At 43.4% G+C, this 14986-nt stretch overlaps 2 protein-coding genes across 4 annotated transcripts; one reads left to right on the top strand and one right to left on the bottom strand.

The window, feature by feature from the left end:
• Positions 1-35: 35 nt before the first annotated feature.
• Positions 36-6341, bottom strand: wdcp (WD repeat and coiled coil containing). Of its 3 annotated transcripts, none has more exons than XM_069514795.1 (4): positions 6226-6341; positions 2439-4347; positions 2204-2324; positions 36-964 (listed from the first exon to the last, which is right to left on the bottom strand). In XM_069514795.1, the coding sequence occupies exons 2-4, from the start codon at positions 4344-4346 to the stop codon at positions 771-773; spliced, it is 2223 nt and encodes a 740-aa protein (XP_069370896.1). In that variant the 5' UTR covers position 4347; positions 6226-6341; the 3' UTR covers positions 36-770. The 3 variants fall into 3 exon arrangements, with proteins under 3 accessions (XP_069370896.1, XP_019962568.1, XP_069370895.1); XM_020107009.2 differs by lacking the exon at positions 6226-6341 and adding an exon at positions 5099-5234; XM_069514794.1 differs by lacking the exon at positions 6226-6341 and having other exon boundaries at positions 2439-4485.
• fkbp1b (FKBP prolyl isomerase 1B) lies at positions 5304-14094 on the top strand. Its single transcript, XM_020107010.2, has 4 exons — positions 5304-5724; positions 6307-6354; positions 12504-12616; positions 13349-14094. The coding sequence occupies exons 1-4, from the start codon at positions 5688-5690 to the stop codon at positions 13475-13477; spliced, it is 327 nt and encodes a 108-aa protein (XP_019962569.1). The 5' UTR covers positions 5304-5687; the 3' UTR covers positions 13478-14094.
• The last annotated feature ends 892 nt before the right edge of the window (positions 14095-14986 follow it).

Here is a 14986-nt window from a genome sequence, read left to right as displayed (position 1 = left end):
GAAGGTGTAAGCAAAATAAAATAAAGGACAAAACACAAGTTATACAAATTTTAAATTTACAAGGCTAATAACAAAATACATTTTCTCTGTATTATTTTGTTTTCCATGACGAGACTGCACAGCTATGAAATGTGTTGAGTATTGCCCCCTCTAGTGGTCAGCTGAGTTACTGTGACAACAAAAACGAAGAAGAAAATCTCATGAGCATGTTTTATGAGCCTAACACCTCAGAGAGGGTTGATAAATTATATTAAAACATATTCAGGATCAAAGTGCTAATCCAGAATCAGAAACTCTGCATATTTATACACTTTGTTTTAGAATGGATATGATGTATATGGGTATCTGCAGTCCTCCAGTAAAATACAAAACAAAACATTTACATCATACGATAGCCTATCTCGGTTCTTGTGTCAGAATATCTTTATCATCTCTAAAACATACAGCACTCAAAGCTGTTTGTGAGGAGCCATCACAGCACAGTAGGTGTCCTGCTTCAATAACAGCACTACTTTAAAAAAAAACATGGCTCAGTGCTCAGACTAGTTTCATTTCAAAGCAGTGACATGTAAACATCAAATCTCAACAGGCAGCCCTTTTCATATCACTTTTGTTTTCATATACAAAAATAAATTTGACATACAACTCTGCACAACAGTTTTTGCATATTCGTGTGCTCCGTTCGCACTGCGGTTTTGGATCGAGCCAATGATATTTAAACAATGGGAATATGTTCGTACAAGTCCATGAACTGAAGTAAGAGACACTAACTACGGCAAGCCCTCTGTGGATATGCTAGGGTTTTGGCAGGGGGCTGGACTGGATGGGCAAGAGGTCTCCGGACTCCCGGGAGTCCGCAGGTTCGTTTTTCGCTTCCCGTTCCGCACTGTGAGCTCCTCTTTAGGCTTGAATGTCAGGGGCACAAAGCCGTCTGCGTCTGCCACAAGCACAATCCACAGTGGACCTGGAGAAAGAAGAGAACAAAGACTATTGGCTCAGAATCCCAGACTGGGTGTGCCCAGCGTACAGAGGCTTGAGGCTTCCTGCAGCAGCAAGCAGTAGCAATTGCAGGAGTCACGGTATTGAATTACCAATAATACAATCCGTCTCAGCAGTCAATCATGACATTTCACCCTGTTTTATAGCATCAAAGAAGTTATTTAACTCGAGAAAAAATGTAAACAGTGTGATAAGAACTGGCTAAAAGGCTGAAACTATTATTGAAGTGTAGTTTGACTTTTTACTTTGCTCCATGTCCCATCTACCAACATGTAAGAGGTAGGGTTTATGACATAAGCTGCATTCAGCCACCAGGGGGAGATCCAGATGATCAGGCTTAACTTTTGTCTTATCTTAAGGAGGCAGTAAAAATCTATTGAGGGACACTATTGTGTTGCATTGTGGGAGTTTAGCATTTAAAGGATATCTCCAAACACATCAGTGTGATAAAACTACCTAAAATGACAAACCGTCTTTGAGAAAATGTTCTAACACGTTCTTTGACTGGTAATTTGGCCCACCTCCCATCCACTACCTTGGAGCTATACTGCAGTCGGCCACCAGGGTTGATCGAGACGCTTTGGCTTCACTCTTGGGGACAAGTCATGTCATCCGTCTTTATGTAACAATTCTTATTTAAAATATTTGGATGACATGCTGCTGTGTCTCTGTAGGAGACAGCCAGTCAGGACAAAACACCATGCACATTAAAATGTAGTAAGCTGCTTTCGTTTAAAACCTTATAATCTGACCTAGGCTTTTAATCACTTCCAATTATAGATTTCACATGTTAACAGAACAGGTTCTATAACAGTAAAAATGATTTGAGTCAATGTGACGTAAAAACATCTCATAAGTAGAGAGTTTGATTTATATAATCTACTGTGTGGTGACTTCCAGGTGAGTTCAGTGGGAAAGCCCGTCACACAAGCTTGCTCACGGGGGGGGGGGGGGGGGGGGGCCCTTCCTCAGAGACCTACCAGGAGTTTCCTCTAAGTGGATTTAATTTATCAACCTCGTACACTCTCTGTGGCAGCATGCTTAATCCTACAGGGAGCGCACGATTTTAAAGAGGCAGCTTCGATACTGCTTCATGACAACAAGGCAGTTTGAAAAATTGCATGGCATCAAACTGACAGCAACGCAATCCTGAAAGTGATGTCAATTTTAAAATATGGTGGTGAAAAAGTGAGGCTGTACGTACCATACATCATCTCCACTATGGTTAGGTTGAAGAGGTCTTGGAGGGCCCGCAGACAAAGCCTCCCATCACACAGCAGCACTGGCCTCCGCTCATCAATGAACACATTTTCTGATAACTGCTTCTGCATGTGCACATATGGTAGAGGGAATCAGTCAAAGAAAGCAAGCTAGGTGCAACAATGCACAATCTACAATAGGCAGTTTCACAGGTAAAAATTGAGCAAGTAAAGCTGTACCTGACATGTGACATTGACGTAGGGGGGTTCAGAGGCATTCGGGTAGACGGTCAGGGCCTTCTTTCCATTCTGGGAGTAATCTCTGATATCTGTCAAGCACTGCTGTACGTCTGCAAACCGAGTAAAAAGCCTCTCCATGTTGTGGGCGAGCTGCTCCAATGCACGCTCCTTGGCAGGGCCCGGTGTCTTCTCAGGCATGGGCAGCGTCTGCTCGGCATGGAGCTTGTCCGACAGCTCAAAGCGAGGAGAGCTGGCCCGGCTGGAGTCCCTGCTGGCCTGGCTCGCCACTGCCAGGTTGGTCATGCGGTTGACGTGGTCCATGTCGAAGTTCTCCACGGTGATGGAGGAGGCACTGGAGAGGGCTCTGTCTGATGCTCGATCAGAGAAGTCTACGGAGCTGGTGACGGGGCTGGGCTCGTTGCTCCTTACTTCCTCTACCAGCTTCCGCCTGTTCCCTGGTGATCGAAATACTCCCCCTCCAGGCAACACCAAGTCCTTTATCCCTGTGCGCTCCCTGTCGTCCTTAGAGTTCTCAGAGTGTCTCCTAATCCCAGTGCAGAAATTAGCAGGAGACTCGTTGTGAGTGGATGGGGGTGGTGTAATTGGAGTCTCTCCATTGAGCATCAACTCTTTGGCTACTAGACGGAGAATGTATTTATCTGTGTTAGAAGATGGGAGGAATGCAGGGTCGTTGGACTTCTGCCTTCCCACCATCAACAGCAGCATCTTGTCACTGAGGAAGCAGACTCCTTTAGGCCTCTCATTCGTCTGCAGCGAGATCTGCTGAATGTTCGGCATTGCAGAAGCTGTGATGCAGTACACAAGCACCATGTTGCAGGTGTTGGAAGCCACCGCAACTGTGGAACCACGCGGATCAAAAGCAAAGATGTCTGGGACCAGAATCCCAGGGATGCTGACCTTGCGGGTGGTAGTGACTTTGCGCTCATATGTGACCAGGATGAGGTGTGAGGAGTCCTGTCCAGAGCCTGTCAAAGTGTCTCTGCGTCGCAGGTGGATGAGCGGGCTGGGGTCAGAGCGACGGTGCCTTGACAGGAGGTGGGTGAGGTCCAGAGGGCCTGAGCTGGGGATGTAGGACCGCTCAGAATCAAAGGATCTCCTTCTCGAGTCCAGGAGGCTGTCGTCATCTGATCTCACGGCGTGTGGGCTTTGCGGAGACCCTGGCTCTGGCGGCATATCGAATGCCATGCCTGCATTTAAGCCACAGATTTTGTCCAGAGGTAGCTCTGTGGCCACAGCGACTTGTGCCTCAGCTGTGGACTCGATGGCACATATGTAGCCTCCCACATCGAAGATTGGGCAGAAAGAGCAGGCCACCAGACTCTTCTGGATGTCGTTCCAGATGTAAGAGTGCAGAGCACTGCCGATTGACACCACCAGGCGTGTACCATCCTTAGTCCAGCATGCACAGTGGATGAGTCCACTACCTTTGATGTCGGCCTTGATTCTCCTGTTGTCCACCCTGACAGAAAATAGCACAGACGCGTCCCTCTTGGTCAGCACAGCCAGAATGTCCAGTTTAGGATGCCACACACAGCCCTGTGAGAGCAAGGGGAAAGGCTCGCTCATCTCACAGGTTTGAGTGCACAGCAGCTTGTTCTGCTCAAGGGCACTGAGCTGGAGCTGCCACACGGTGACATGCTTCTTGTGCTGAACAGCCAGCAGGGCTGGGGAGTCGGAGCAGCACAGCGGGCCCCAGAAGAGCCCGAAGACGTGCTCAAACTGTCCAATCACGTTGGTGTCCCCGAACTTCACCTCGCCGTTGATGAAGAAGAGAGCAGTCAGGCAGACCTGCTTGCCGTCCGTCCATGCTATCCCATGCACGGGGTGAATGGCTTGGTACAGGGTGTTGAGACCTGTCCTAAGCAGCTTTGCCTTACCAAGATCCATCCTGGCAGGTATGAAGACACGTGTTACAATGAGAAAAAACAAAACGAAACTCAGAAGGTAACAATGATGAGAGACCGGGATCTGATCTGAATAGGTGCTGCACAAGAGTAGCTATTGCTACCTATGCAGATTAAGAATAGCCGAGCCCTCTCTCCTGTCTCCTTCCAAGTACATGCCTTAATCCCCTCTGCCTGAGCTAAGGCCGTTGTGACGAACACTTATAGCTGCTTATGCCCGGATGACCTTAACAGCACACACGGGTCCTGTTGGGACCTCAGAGCATTAACAACATATGAGTGGAGCAGGAGTGTCTCACTGCTGTCACTCCTCTGGTTGGATCATAACTTTGGAGAAATCTGATCATCCTTTTATCCAAATGGGATTTGTTCCCTCCCTCATCAAATGTGAAATGCCAATGAGACAAAGAAATTGATTTAAGATTAAGATGTGTAATAATGTTGGTATTCTGTCAGCTTTTTTTTAATATTCACCTATTTTACTTGATTCAAATTCACTTTATTTAAACTTCTTTATGACACAGCCGAGCTGACCTTCTTGTTCAACACTTTCCACTACGTCTACGAACATGGAGTTAAATGATGTCCATTATGAGCAGGGCTGTTTCATTCATTGACACAGGAGGAATCACACTAGTTCAAACAGTCTGAAGTTTATTTATTCGTGTGTGTAGCATGCTAGCTAAAAATGAGCGTACAAATCAACATGGACGTGTATATTTATTATTCACGTACCTTAAAAAACAAGACGCATCTCATGTGGACTCCGGATAAATCGTAAAAAGCGAGTTTCACGTCCATTAATCCACGTTTTACCCAAATCTGTCCACAACGTTTACTCCATTCGACCCGGAAGCAAAACTAACCAGCAGCGCATTTGCATTATGGGATATGTAGTTTAAATACACTTTCACAATTCACCCACAAGAGGTCCCTACGCATGTGCGGCAGATACAAACACAATTAAAATGTATTCCGAAGAGGATTAAAATAGTTAGAATATTTTCTGTCTTGAATAATATCCCTAACGAGTGGACTTTAATTAAATTAGCACAAAGCTAACTGTTGAAGGACTACATCCGCTGTGCGGCGCCAGACTCCGAGGAGGCGGACGGAGACGAACGTACGCGCCGCAGTCGAAGATCTCGCCGCCGCCGCCGCTCGCTCACTGGGAAACATCTTAGCTGTGTCGCGGTCGGCTGCAGCTCCGGGTTGGCGGTGGTCGGTGAGTGCATGATTCCCACCGGTACAGCCCGACTTGTCGCCGCTGAATTCTTATTTTAGGTTGTATGTGTTAGAGCTAATCCTCGAGGAAAGCACAAACATGGGAGTGGAGGTCGAGACGATATCTCCCGGTGATGGTGAGTTGTTTTCATCCGCTTGTGTGCGCTTCAATGCGGGGGTAGCGTCGGTGGTGGTGTCCGGGCTCGGTACTTCCCCCGGAATGTCGTTGAGATTTTGTAAGATTCAAAACCAATTGATGAAAAAAACATCCAATTCAGTTGTGTATGAGGTAACTTAGTTAACTCAAGAGGTGGCTATGAACTAATAGTAGAATTCGGGATATAATTAGAAGTCTTTAAAGGACACATTTCTACAGTGTGTATCAGCATCTCTGACGCCAGGATGCTGTCTTTCTCAAAAACTCCATATTTACTGACTCTTAAATGAATGAGATGTTAAAGCTTATTCTGTAAGTTTCTTTAAATTGAGAGTTATCTCAGAATCTTTATAAATAGGAGGCTTGTGAAAGTCAATCACCTCCTGGCCAAAGTTTCAGCAGAAGGTTGTTACAAACAGACTCATATCTGACATCAGTATGTCTGCAGGCATTCCTGCAGGAAACACATCACCAGACTTACCCCTGTCATTGTTCTGTAGACGATTACGCTGACAGCCTCTGAGGTGAATCACACTGTGACACTTGTTCTCTCTCTTTACAGGAAGAACCTTTCCGAAGAAGGGCCAGACATGTGTTGTTCATTACATAGGTAACTGAATCTTTTCTTTTTTTGCAGCCGTGAAACCAGATCTTTTCCTGTCCCCTTGTTGACAGAGGAAATTTGTCGACTCTCACTGAGTATACACAGCCTGTCAGACATGTATGCACCTGTGTGACACTCACACAGTCAAATGCGTGGTGTCGCCACAGCCACACCCAGATAACAGTAATCACAGCATATTTGGGTGTCTCGTTGTGTTTTTTGCACCATGCTTTTATGTAATAATGTGCACACACACACGCATGCACACACATGCCTTCGTTTTCCTCTTTCCCTCTTGTCAGATTGGCCTATTTTGAGATGTGGCAGTGAGACACTGAGACGTTTGGGGAAATAAATTGGGGTTGTTCTGTGCCCCTGGGTTGGGAGACCAGACAACTAGGTCAGACAGAAAGTAAACAAAACCCAGTTCACATGTCATCAGTCTGTCTGCGTATCACAGGGTTATTACACAGCTGTAAATGTTATTGCATACTTCTTGGCATTGTCTGAGTATTGTTTTATTGTGTGCGTGTATGCAGCCTTTACTTGTGCCTGATGGAAGTACTTGGAGTGGGTCCATTGATTTTTTTAGGCTTCATTGACTTGTTAGAAGTACATAAGAATTGCTTCTCTGTTTGACTAGCGAGTATATGGTTATATTTATAATGCTTCACTGGATAACAAATGTTGTCTTGTTGAACTTGTTTTTAGGGACAGTGGAAAAAATAATCAGATTTCGCCTTCTGGCCTGGTCTTTGCAGAGATCAGCTACAGCAGTAACAAATTATGCTATAATTGGAAATGATGCATCTCGTGTACGTGAAGCTTCTCTGTTGAGCTCCTCATGTTGTAGAGTGAGGCTTTGTCTTTGCCGGGCAGACAGATTGTCCTGTTTCTACCAGTATTTTGATTAGTGAATTAATAAAAGCAGATGATTTGTAGTCTCCACATCACCCCACTGCACTTATTCCCTGTTCTCTGTTGTCATGATCACATCATCTGCTGGTGTTTTCTGCACACCCTTGAATCTCTGCAGTCTCCCAACTACAATATCTGATAACTTCAGAATTTGCCAGAGCCTGTTAATGACCTCCATCAGTGTTCAAAGTGAACTCTACTTTTGAAACAGTCTTTTTTTATTCTCTAATTCATTAAAATTCCCCCTTTTCTCTGTATTTGTTTTTTTTTGGACTGACAGGATTTACTCATAAGCTCCTGGTATTTTGGCAGTGGTGGCACGCGAAATACAGAGTTAAGCCAAAGCAAAGACCTTTTCCAACCGAACACAATAAGGGAAACAAATACGTTATTGCATCAGTAGGGGAAATGAGTTTGCAGTGGGGAGACAGAATAAAAATGTCATGGTATTTCAGAGTATTGCTCTCCCCCATGTGAAAATCAGACCTTGGATATAAAGTGAGGATTTGCTTCAAATTAAATTATACTTCTACATATAAACAGGTCACACTGTCAACATTATGTCAAAATAGTTTTACTTTATAAGACATTATAGCTCTTTGATAACTGCAAGTGGAATGTATGAGGAGAATATGAACTTTTCCCCTTGCAATGTTTTTTTGTGGGGATTATGCAAAATGCAAAAATGATCATGGAATCTTGGATTGAATATTTTTTTATTGTAGTTATTCTCCTTGAACAGAGATAATGTGGATCAGCAATCCAGGAATTTGTATCAAAGTTAAACTACTGAGGATTATTTAATCATCAGGTCAGTGCGCTGCAGTAGAGACTAACCCACATTTGTTTTATTTAGAAGCACAAAGACAAGATTAGTTCAAGACCTACTAAAGGGATAGCACTGGTAATGGAGGTTAGCTGTTGATTTAGCATATAAGCCTGTTCAAGTCATCCGTCTGGCTGTGCACACTGCACTGATATCATTTTTTAAGATTGCAAAGATAAACACCAGGGTTATTGAGAGTGTGACCTCCCAGTACTAACTGGGATTTAAGACTGCTTTGTTTGCAGCATTTAATATTAAAGAACCTCACTATCACATAAACACTCTTACACAACCCCCTCCTAACTGCTGTGCCCTTTTTTGAACCACAATTTCACCTTTGGGATTTTAAACATGCAGACACACACATACCAGAGCACACAGACAGATATGTGCGTGACCCGCCTCTGACTCTGATGAGAGTTGCGGTCGCCCAAATTAGCAGAGCGGTCACTTGCCACAAGGCAGGTAGGAGCCGTGGTGCCATGAGAGTGGTAGGATGAAATGATTCATAAAGCCACTCTGTCTTTCCAAAGACTGTATTTAAAGACGGATGAAATGATGGCTCCCCAAAAGTGAAGCCAAAGTGTCTCGATCGATTACTGGTTGCAGTATTATACATCTGAAACCAAAATTAGGGGGTATGTGCAGGTTTTTTAAAACACAGACAAGCCCGCTAAAAAGAAATTAGCATGTTCACCCGAGTGTCACGTAACTATCATTTGACAAAATCCATTTGACCCGGTAGTGAATGCTGACTGTATCCACAGCCATTGCCTCCTCCATGTTATTGGATGGGACATTGACCAAACCAAAAAGTCAAAATCCACGTAAACATGGTTATTTTAGGTAGTTCTCATCACACTGTACATCCAAGTGCTTATTTTTCCAATAGGTTTGGTTTTACTTAGTTATTTTACACTAAGAAAAGGGTGTGAATCATCTATCTAGCCTTGCTATCACTCCTGCACATATTATCTTTTTCTAAAACGGTTGAAAAGCTAATAGTGAATAGCCTGATTTGGATGCAGATGACAGATTTCAAGAAGAGTCAGGGTTTGTGAACCAGGCTGAGTCAGGAAACCTGCAACCACAAGCTTATTTCTCTGTTTCCGGCTTTCACAAAAGTGAAAGCAGACTTGATATCAGTCAATATGCAGAAAAGTACTGAACCTTGTGGGTTTTCCTGATTGATAAAGTCTGACACTAAGCTGTGATCAACAGTCCAGTCTGCACCTTTAGGAGCAACCGGCGTTACTTGATGTGACGTCATGCCTAAATGTGGATGTCATTCCTTACCATGTTTGAGCTCCAGACTTTACCGTGAAACGTGCTGAAGTCGAGCCCTAATGGCTCTTGGGAGTGTGACGTACAAAAATAGACGGACTGAAACACCAGGTTGTGTGTCAGGAGATGCCGAACTTCACATGCAAGGGAGAATGTTGCTCCTGAATGCCATGGGAAGCATTCAGTCCCGAGAGTGTGAACTTAAAAAGAAATTGTTGACATGCAGCTTCTAAACAAGGACAAGACATATCTTGAATCACACGAGTGAGTGCATAATGGATATACATTTAATGTAGACCTAATTGTATCATTCTTATTCAAGGAGGGAACACCTTGTATTGAATTGTCTGTGTGCATTTCACAGGTTTTAGCAGGCAGGATATCTTCCTGCAGAAAAGACAGGACAGGAATATGAGGCAAACTGTGATAGTGACTTTTGAGCACATGAATAATAATTCAGCAAGCCCAGCTGGTCTGCTGAAGAACCAGACACCTCATACCCTGTTCTGAATTGACTTGCCCGAGGAACAACGTGCCCCTGCAACAATTTTGCTATTTATTGTTATTCATTGTTCTCTGCTGAAAATACAATACACAGGCAAGTTTTAATTCTTCCCCATTGAGACCTGCAGGCTCGCAGCTGTGAAATGCGGTGGACACTCCTACAACTCTGTCGTAGACAGATAGCTTTACACGCATCTCATTTCATCCAGACTTGGGCCAAGCGGTGGGGGGTTGGGGTTGTTGTGCTGGCTGGCGTCCTAGACAGGGGGTGAGACAGGATACAGTATGCTGAGTAAAAATAACCCCACCCCTGACCACTACAGCTTTTGCAGCAAAATGTGGCCTGAGCACTACTGAGAGAAAGCCTCTCATGAGGAGAGAGAGATTTTGGGAGCCAGCCTCAGGAAGGGAAGGGTCCTGCTTTGTGATAACGCAGCAGTGGGGTTTTTACGAGCGCTTTTTGATATCTTTTCTTTCCTGTAAGATAAAGACTGACTGCCAGGAGTGAAACATTTAGCTTTCTTTGTGTTGCAAAAAAAGTTAAGGCAGTATGTAGTAGATAAATATGGGTCTTTAGAACAATACTTTTCCCCCTATGGTTTCTATTTTTTCCTCTAACTGCTTTTGAGCAGTTGCCCCAGTGGGTGTCCACCTCCAAAAGCACGTAGAGTGCGTTGGTGTACAATCTCTCATACGTCAGCAGCCTCTCAGCAGACACCCCAACCCAGCCAGTGGGGCTCATTAGTGCAATGCCAAGCATATGATCCCTCACTGACTTCCCACTCGTGATCATTGCCAATCAGAGTCTCCTTGCAGCTTTCAGACACTGCAGCCAGAACCTGCTTTTCTGCAGTTGATGCTGGAAGGTTTTTGCGTCTGTAAAGCTTGAATGCTCTGTAGCAGGTGGTTGTCGCCATGGTGCTGTGTACTTGATGACTCTGTGGTCAATGCAGGCCCAGCCCACTGATATCTGGCCTACTGTGATTCTTGGAAATGATGGACCTACTAAGTTTAGAGGGGGGGGTGAAAGTGGAGAAGGAGTACAGTATACCAACATTCATGTGACTAGATGAGCCAGACACTATGACTAAACTTCAGTTAACATGCAACTTTAAATGCCAAGTATTCACACTTATATTACTACAGAGAACAATAAATCAACAGGCGCTAACAGGGCAACCTCCAAACTGACAGTAGATGTTGTGGAATATTTGGCTGAACTAGGGTTTAAAAAACTGATCATTCACCTTGTAAATGAGAGAAATGTATGCTTCAATCCCAGTATACAGAATTTTAATTATGGAAGACATGCATATTTTCCCCAGAAAGCCAAGTATAATGCAGACAATTATTAATGACCTACTATGTATGTATGTATGTATATATATATATAATATTTTAAAGTTATAATTTAGCAATCTTTTATCCTGTGGCTGAAATGGAAGGTTTTCTTAAATTTATATTTAAAGTGCTTTTACACATTAGCACACACAAATGTACAACAACCACTGAAAGACCATCACTACAATGAGAAAACAGAAACAGACAAACAGGTTAACAAGAAAAAAGATAATAATTAAACTAAAATTTACACCAATTTACTCACTTGATGAGTATATGCAGTGTTTTGAAAGCAAGTAAACCTGGTGAAAAAAGTGATTTACTCCTTTTCCATTGCCAGTATAGGAGTTTGCTCTGCTGTCCTGCTAAACTAGCACGTTCACCCGGGTGCCTTGTTGCCATCACTGCCAATCAGAGCTGGAGCCGATTAAAACCTGTGTCTTCTGCTGAGTCACTTAACCCAGAAGCGAATACCGATTGAATCCATTCCCTTTGCAGACGAAAAAAGACAGATGTTAGAGAGTGTTAGTGGGTTTTTTGACCTGTGAAAAAGGGGCCTTTGGGAGTAGTAGGCTAGTAAGCTGAAGTAGTAGTAGTACTAGCTGAGTATAAGCTGCTGTGAGGTCTTCGTCACTGTGAAGTAGTGTCTTGGCTGTTGAAAATTCTCAGAGCATGGCTTCAGATGGGCATGTTAAAACCACTAATGAAGTGGGGCCATGATTCTGTGCCTTTAGTAGCGTTTAATGGCCCCAGTGTTGTTATCACGCCTGAATAGCTGGTCAGCGTTCTGAAGGAGCACAGTCCTGCGCTGGTCTGCCTTTGTTACCCTTTTCTCTCTGTGATCTAGATACATGCGAGCAGTGGCCTAGTTAACTTTAAAAATAATCCACTGAACCAGGCCATTGCCTCCTGATTCACATTTCCTTTGTACATTTGGATAATTGAAACAGACCCAAGATCCTGATAAGAAACCCTGGCCAAAATAATTCCCCAGGCTGGAGCCAGCGCCGCATTTGTATTCTGTTAACCTTAAAATAAGTTGTTCCAAAACATTAGTCACTGAAGGAAGGGGTGTGAATTGATAAAGTATCACACTGTACTGCATGTGAACAATGAGTAACATTTCATAAGGACAAGTGATATGAAGAAAAACCACCATAGACTTTACATTAAACCATTAGTGTAGTGTTTGTGTTTGCAACACATAACAAGAAAAATGCATTTAATTTACCGAATGCTTCTCCATTCTCTGAATTTTGTATTTGTCTCTTTTTTTCCGCAGGTATGCTGCAGAACGGAAAGAAGTTTGACTCCTCTCGAGACAGGAACAAACCCTTTAAGTTCAAGATTGGACGCACTGAGGTCATTAAGGGCTGGGAGGAAGGAGTAGCACAGGTGAGAGGGGAAAGGAGCTTTCCCTTGCTACATAATATGGTGAAGCATTTATTTCTTTTTAACAGCAGTTACAGCTGTTAAGTTCACTTTTTCATGTATGTCTGTGATGTTCGAAGAGACAGTACCACTCATTTGGCCGAAATTCTTATATTCGTCGCATTACTTATAATGCAGTAAAAAAGATCGGAAGTAGTTTTCTGTGGAGTTGTGTTCAAGTCCCCTGCTTCTGTCACATTGCTGTGAAGGTGCACAAACTACACAGCTGCTCTCAGACAAGGATACATCCAGACTGAAAACGCATCCACTCTGCTAAGGATACGCCTGGAGTCCACACAACTCTACCAGTGAAGAGCGCAACATCGATAATTAATAACAAGCGTTGCTGACCCTGTTGTCTTTGCTAACAGCTGTTATAAAATTAGATATGTATTTTACAACGATGCAACTGTATATAAGAATACGTTTCCTCGAAAGTATGAAATTATGTATTACCATATTTTTCCTTTGCTAGCTAAAATGTGAAGTAAACAAAAAAGTGTTGTGATTGGTCTAAAACATGAAAGTCACCAGTTTGTTGAGGTCCTGCTCACTCACAGAGGTGATTTCAGTTATTAATCCTGCTGATAAGACTATGGCTCAGCCTGAGGACAAACAGAGGTTGAGGAGGATCCTGGGTTGATGTTTTTTAAAGAAAAGTCAGTTATGTTTTCATTTTTTCCTCCTGTCCTCCAGATGAGCCTGGGGCAGAGGGCTAAAATCACTTGCACACCAGATATGGCTTACGGCACGACAGGCCACCCCGGAGTCATCCCCCCCAACGCCACGCTTATATTCGATGTGGAGCTGCTCAAGCTGGAGTAAAACCGGGGGTTGAAATACAAAGGCTGAAGGTTAACGAGTTTGCATTCGTCACGACCTGTTTCCACAGGGTGCTGCCTCCCACCACCATCCACCGGCTCCTCTTATTGTTCTACAATCTTCTACTGTTCAATATTTAAACGTTGACTGTTGCTTTGTTTCCATCCTGTCACAATAAATAATGATGCAAGAAAATTAACACAAACCACATTTTGGTTTGGATATTTTTTCATTTAATGCTATTTGAAGTTGTAAATTTTGTTGAACCAAGAGAAAATCAGTAACCTGATGAAAAGCCTAAGTTCTACGTTGCAATTGAAACATACTGCCTTACAGTTTCAAGGACAAGGGAGGGGGCGTACATGTGTTCGAAACTTTTGCTCTACTTTAACTGGGCATTATATACCACTCTCTGCATTGCCACTTTGAGGTTTGTCCTGCGAAATGTTCTGAACAATGTTGCTTTTTTAAGTATATTTTATATCCCTCATAAACAATTACTGCAAGTGTACCCAGTCCGATCTTACCCAACCCAACACTGTACAGAACCCTGCAAGAGGCATTGCTACTGCTGTGACAGTTTATCGACCAACTCTTCAATAAAAATGGCATGTACCTTGTTACGAAGTCTGAGTCCTGTGTGTCATAACCTTCCCCAAGCAGATTGTGTTTTCGCCCTGCCCTAGAAAGGTTTGGTGTGTGTCTGTGTGTCTGTATGTGTGTGTTGTTACCTGAAACACTGTGAACATGCAGCGCCCCTGGGTGCATCCACATGATGTGATGAGCAGGGACAGGAGGAGTTACAACACAGAATTTCCACGAAACTGAAAAAAGGCAGATAAGGGATCTGATAAAGAGTGATGAGGATTGGCAGCTGATCTCTGTGGTGAGCGGCTCACCTGTGGAGCTGCTGACTTTTTTTTTCAATAAACTCTGGAATAATAACGATTTGTGATGTACTGTGCCAGCGAGGTTATGTTTCCGTTACTAGTTGATCTGTTGTTTTGTTGTCGGCAGAATTATATGAAAACTACTAAAAGGACTGATGAAAGGATGGGACGTGGGCCAAGAGAGAAGTTTTGATTGGGCAGATCTAGAATCTTTTTGTCATTTTTATCAGTTACGTTGAGAATAATTAATGGACATTGATCTTTTTAAAAAAAACAGCCACATTTAGGGGATGATATCAATGAGTGTGTGCAGTTTGTTGCAGCTTGATTGAATTTAAAGGGACTGTTGCTGATTCTTACTGACTGGTGAATAGACTGCCGTGAGATTTAGTGTTTGACGGGAACAACGCCTCCTTGTGGTGAAGGTTATCTGTGCACACCAGCCTGGTGAACAATGGCAGAGTGAATTACTTGATATGAACGGAAACTAATGCAAAATGATGTTTTTGTAATAAAAGGCACCAATATGTATTTATCATGTAAGTCACGTCACTGTGCATAATTATATAAACTCACACAAACAGTAACGCACGTTGCTTATCTCCACTAAATCTACAATCTT

The sequence above is a fragment of the Paralichthys olivaceus genome, chromosome 19 (assembly GCF_024713975.1).
Source record: "Paralichthys olivaceus isolate ysfri-2021 chromosome 19, ASM2471397v2, whole genome shotgun sequence".
Taxonomy (NCBI): domain Eukaryota; kingdom Metazoa; phylum Chordata; class Actinopteri; order Pleuronectiformes; family Paralichthyidae; genus Paralichthys; species Paralichthys olivaceus.
This window is presented reverse-complemented; position numbering and strand designations above follow the sequence as displayed.

Bases quoted from the DNA above. Each gene is read 5' to 3' on its own strand.
- wdcp (XM_069514795.1), bottom strand. From the start codon at position 4,346: ATGGATCTTGGTAAGGCAAAGCTGCTTAGGACAGGTCTCAACACCCTG. The intron at 2,325-2,438 runs GTACAGCTTTAC...GTGCACATGCAG, and splicing joins ACGTCAATGTCACATGTCAG to AAGCAGTTATCAGAAAATGT. The intron at 965-2,203 runs GTACGTACAGCC...TTCTTTCTCCAG, and splicing joins CATAGTGGAGATGATGTATG to GTCCACTGTGGATTGTGCTT.
- fkbp1b (XM_020107010.2), top strand. From the start codon at position 5,688: ATGGGAGTGGAGGTCGAGACGATATCTCCCGGTGATG. The intron at 5,725-6,306 runs GTGAGTTGTTTT...CTCTCTTTACAG, and splicing joins GACGATATCTCCCGGTGATG to GAAGAACCTTTCCGAAGAAG. The intron at 12,617-13,348 runs GTGAGAGGGGAA...CCTGTCCTCCAG, and splicing joins GGGAGGAAGGAGTAGCACAG to ATGAGCCTGGGGCAGAGGGC.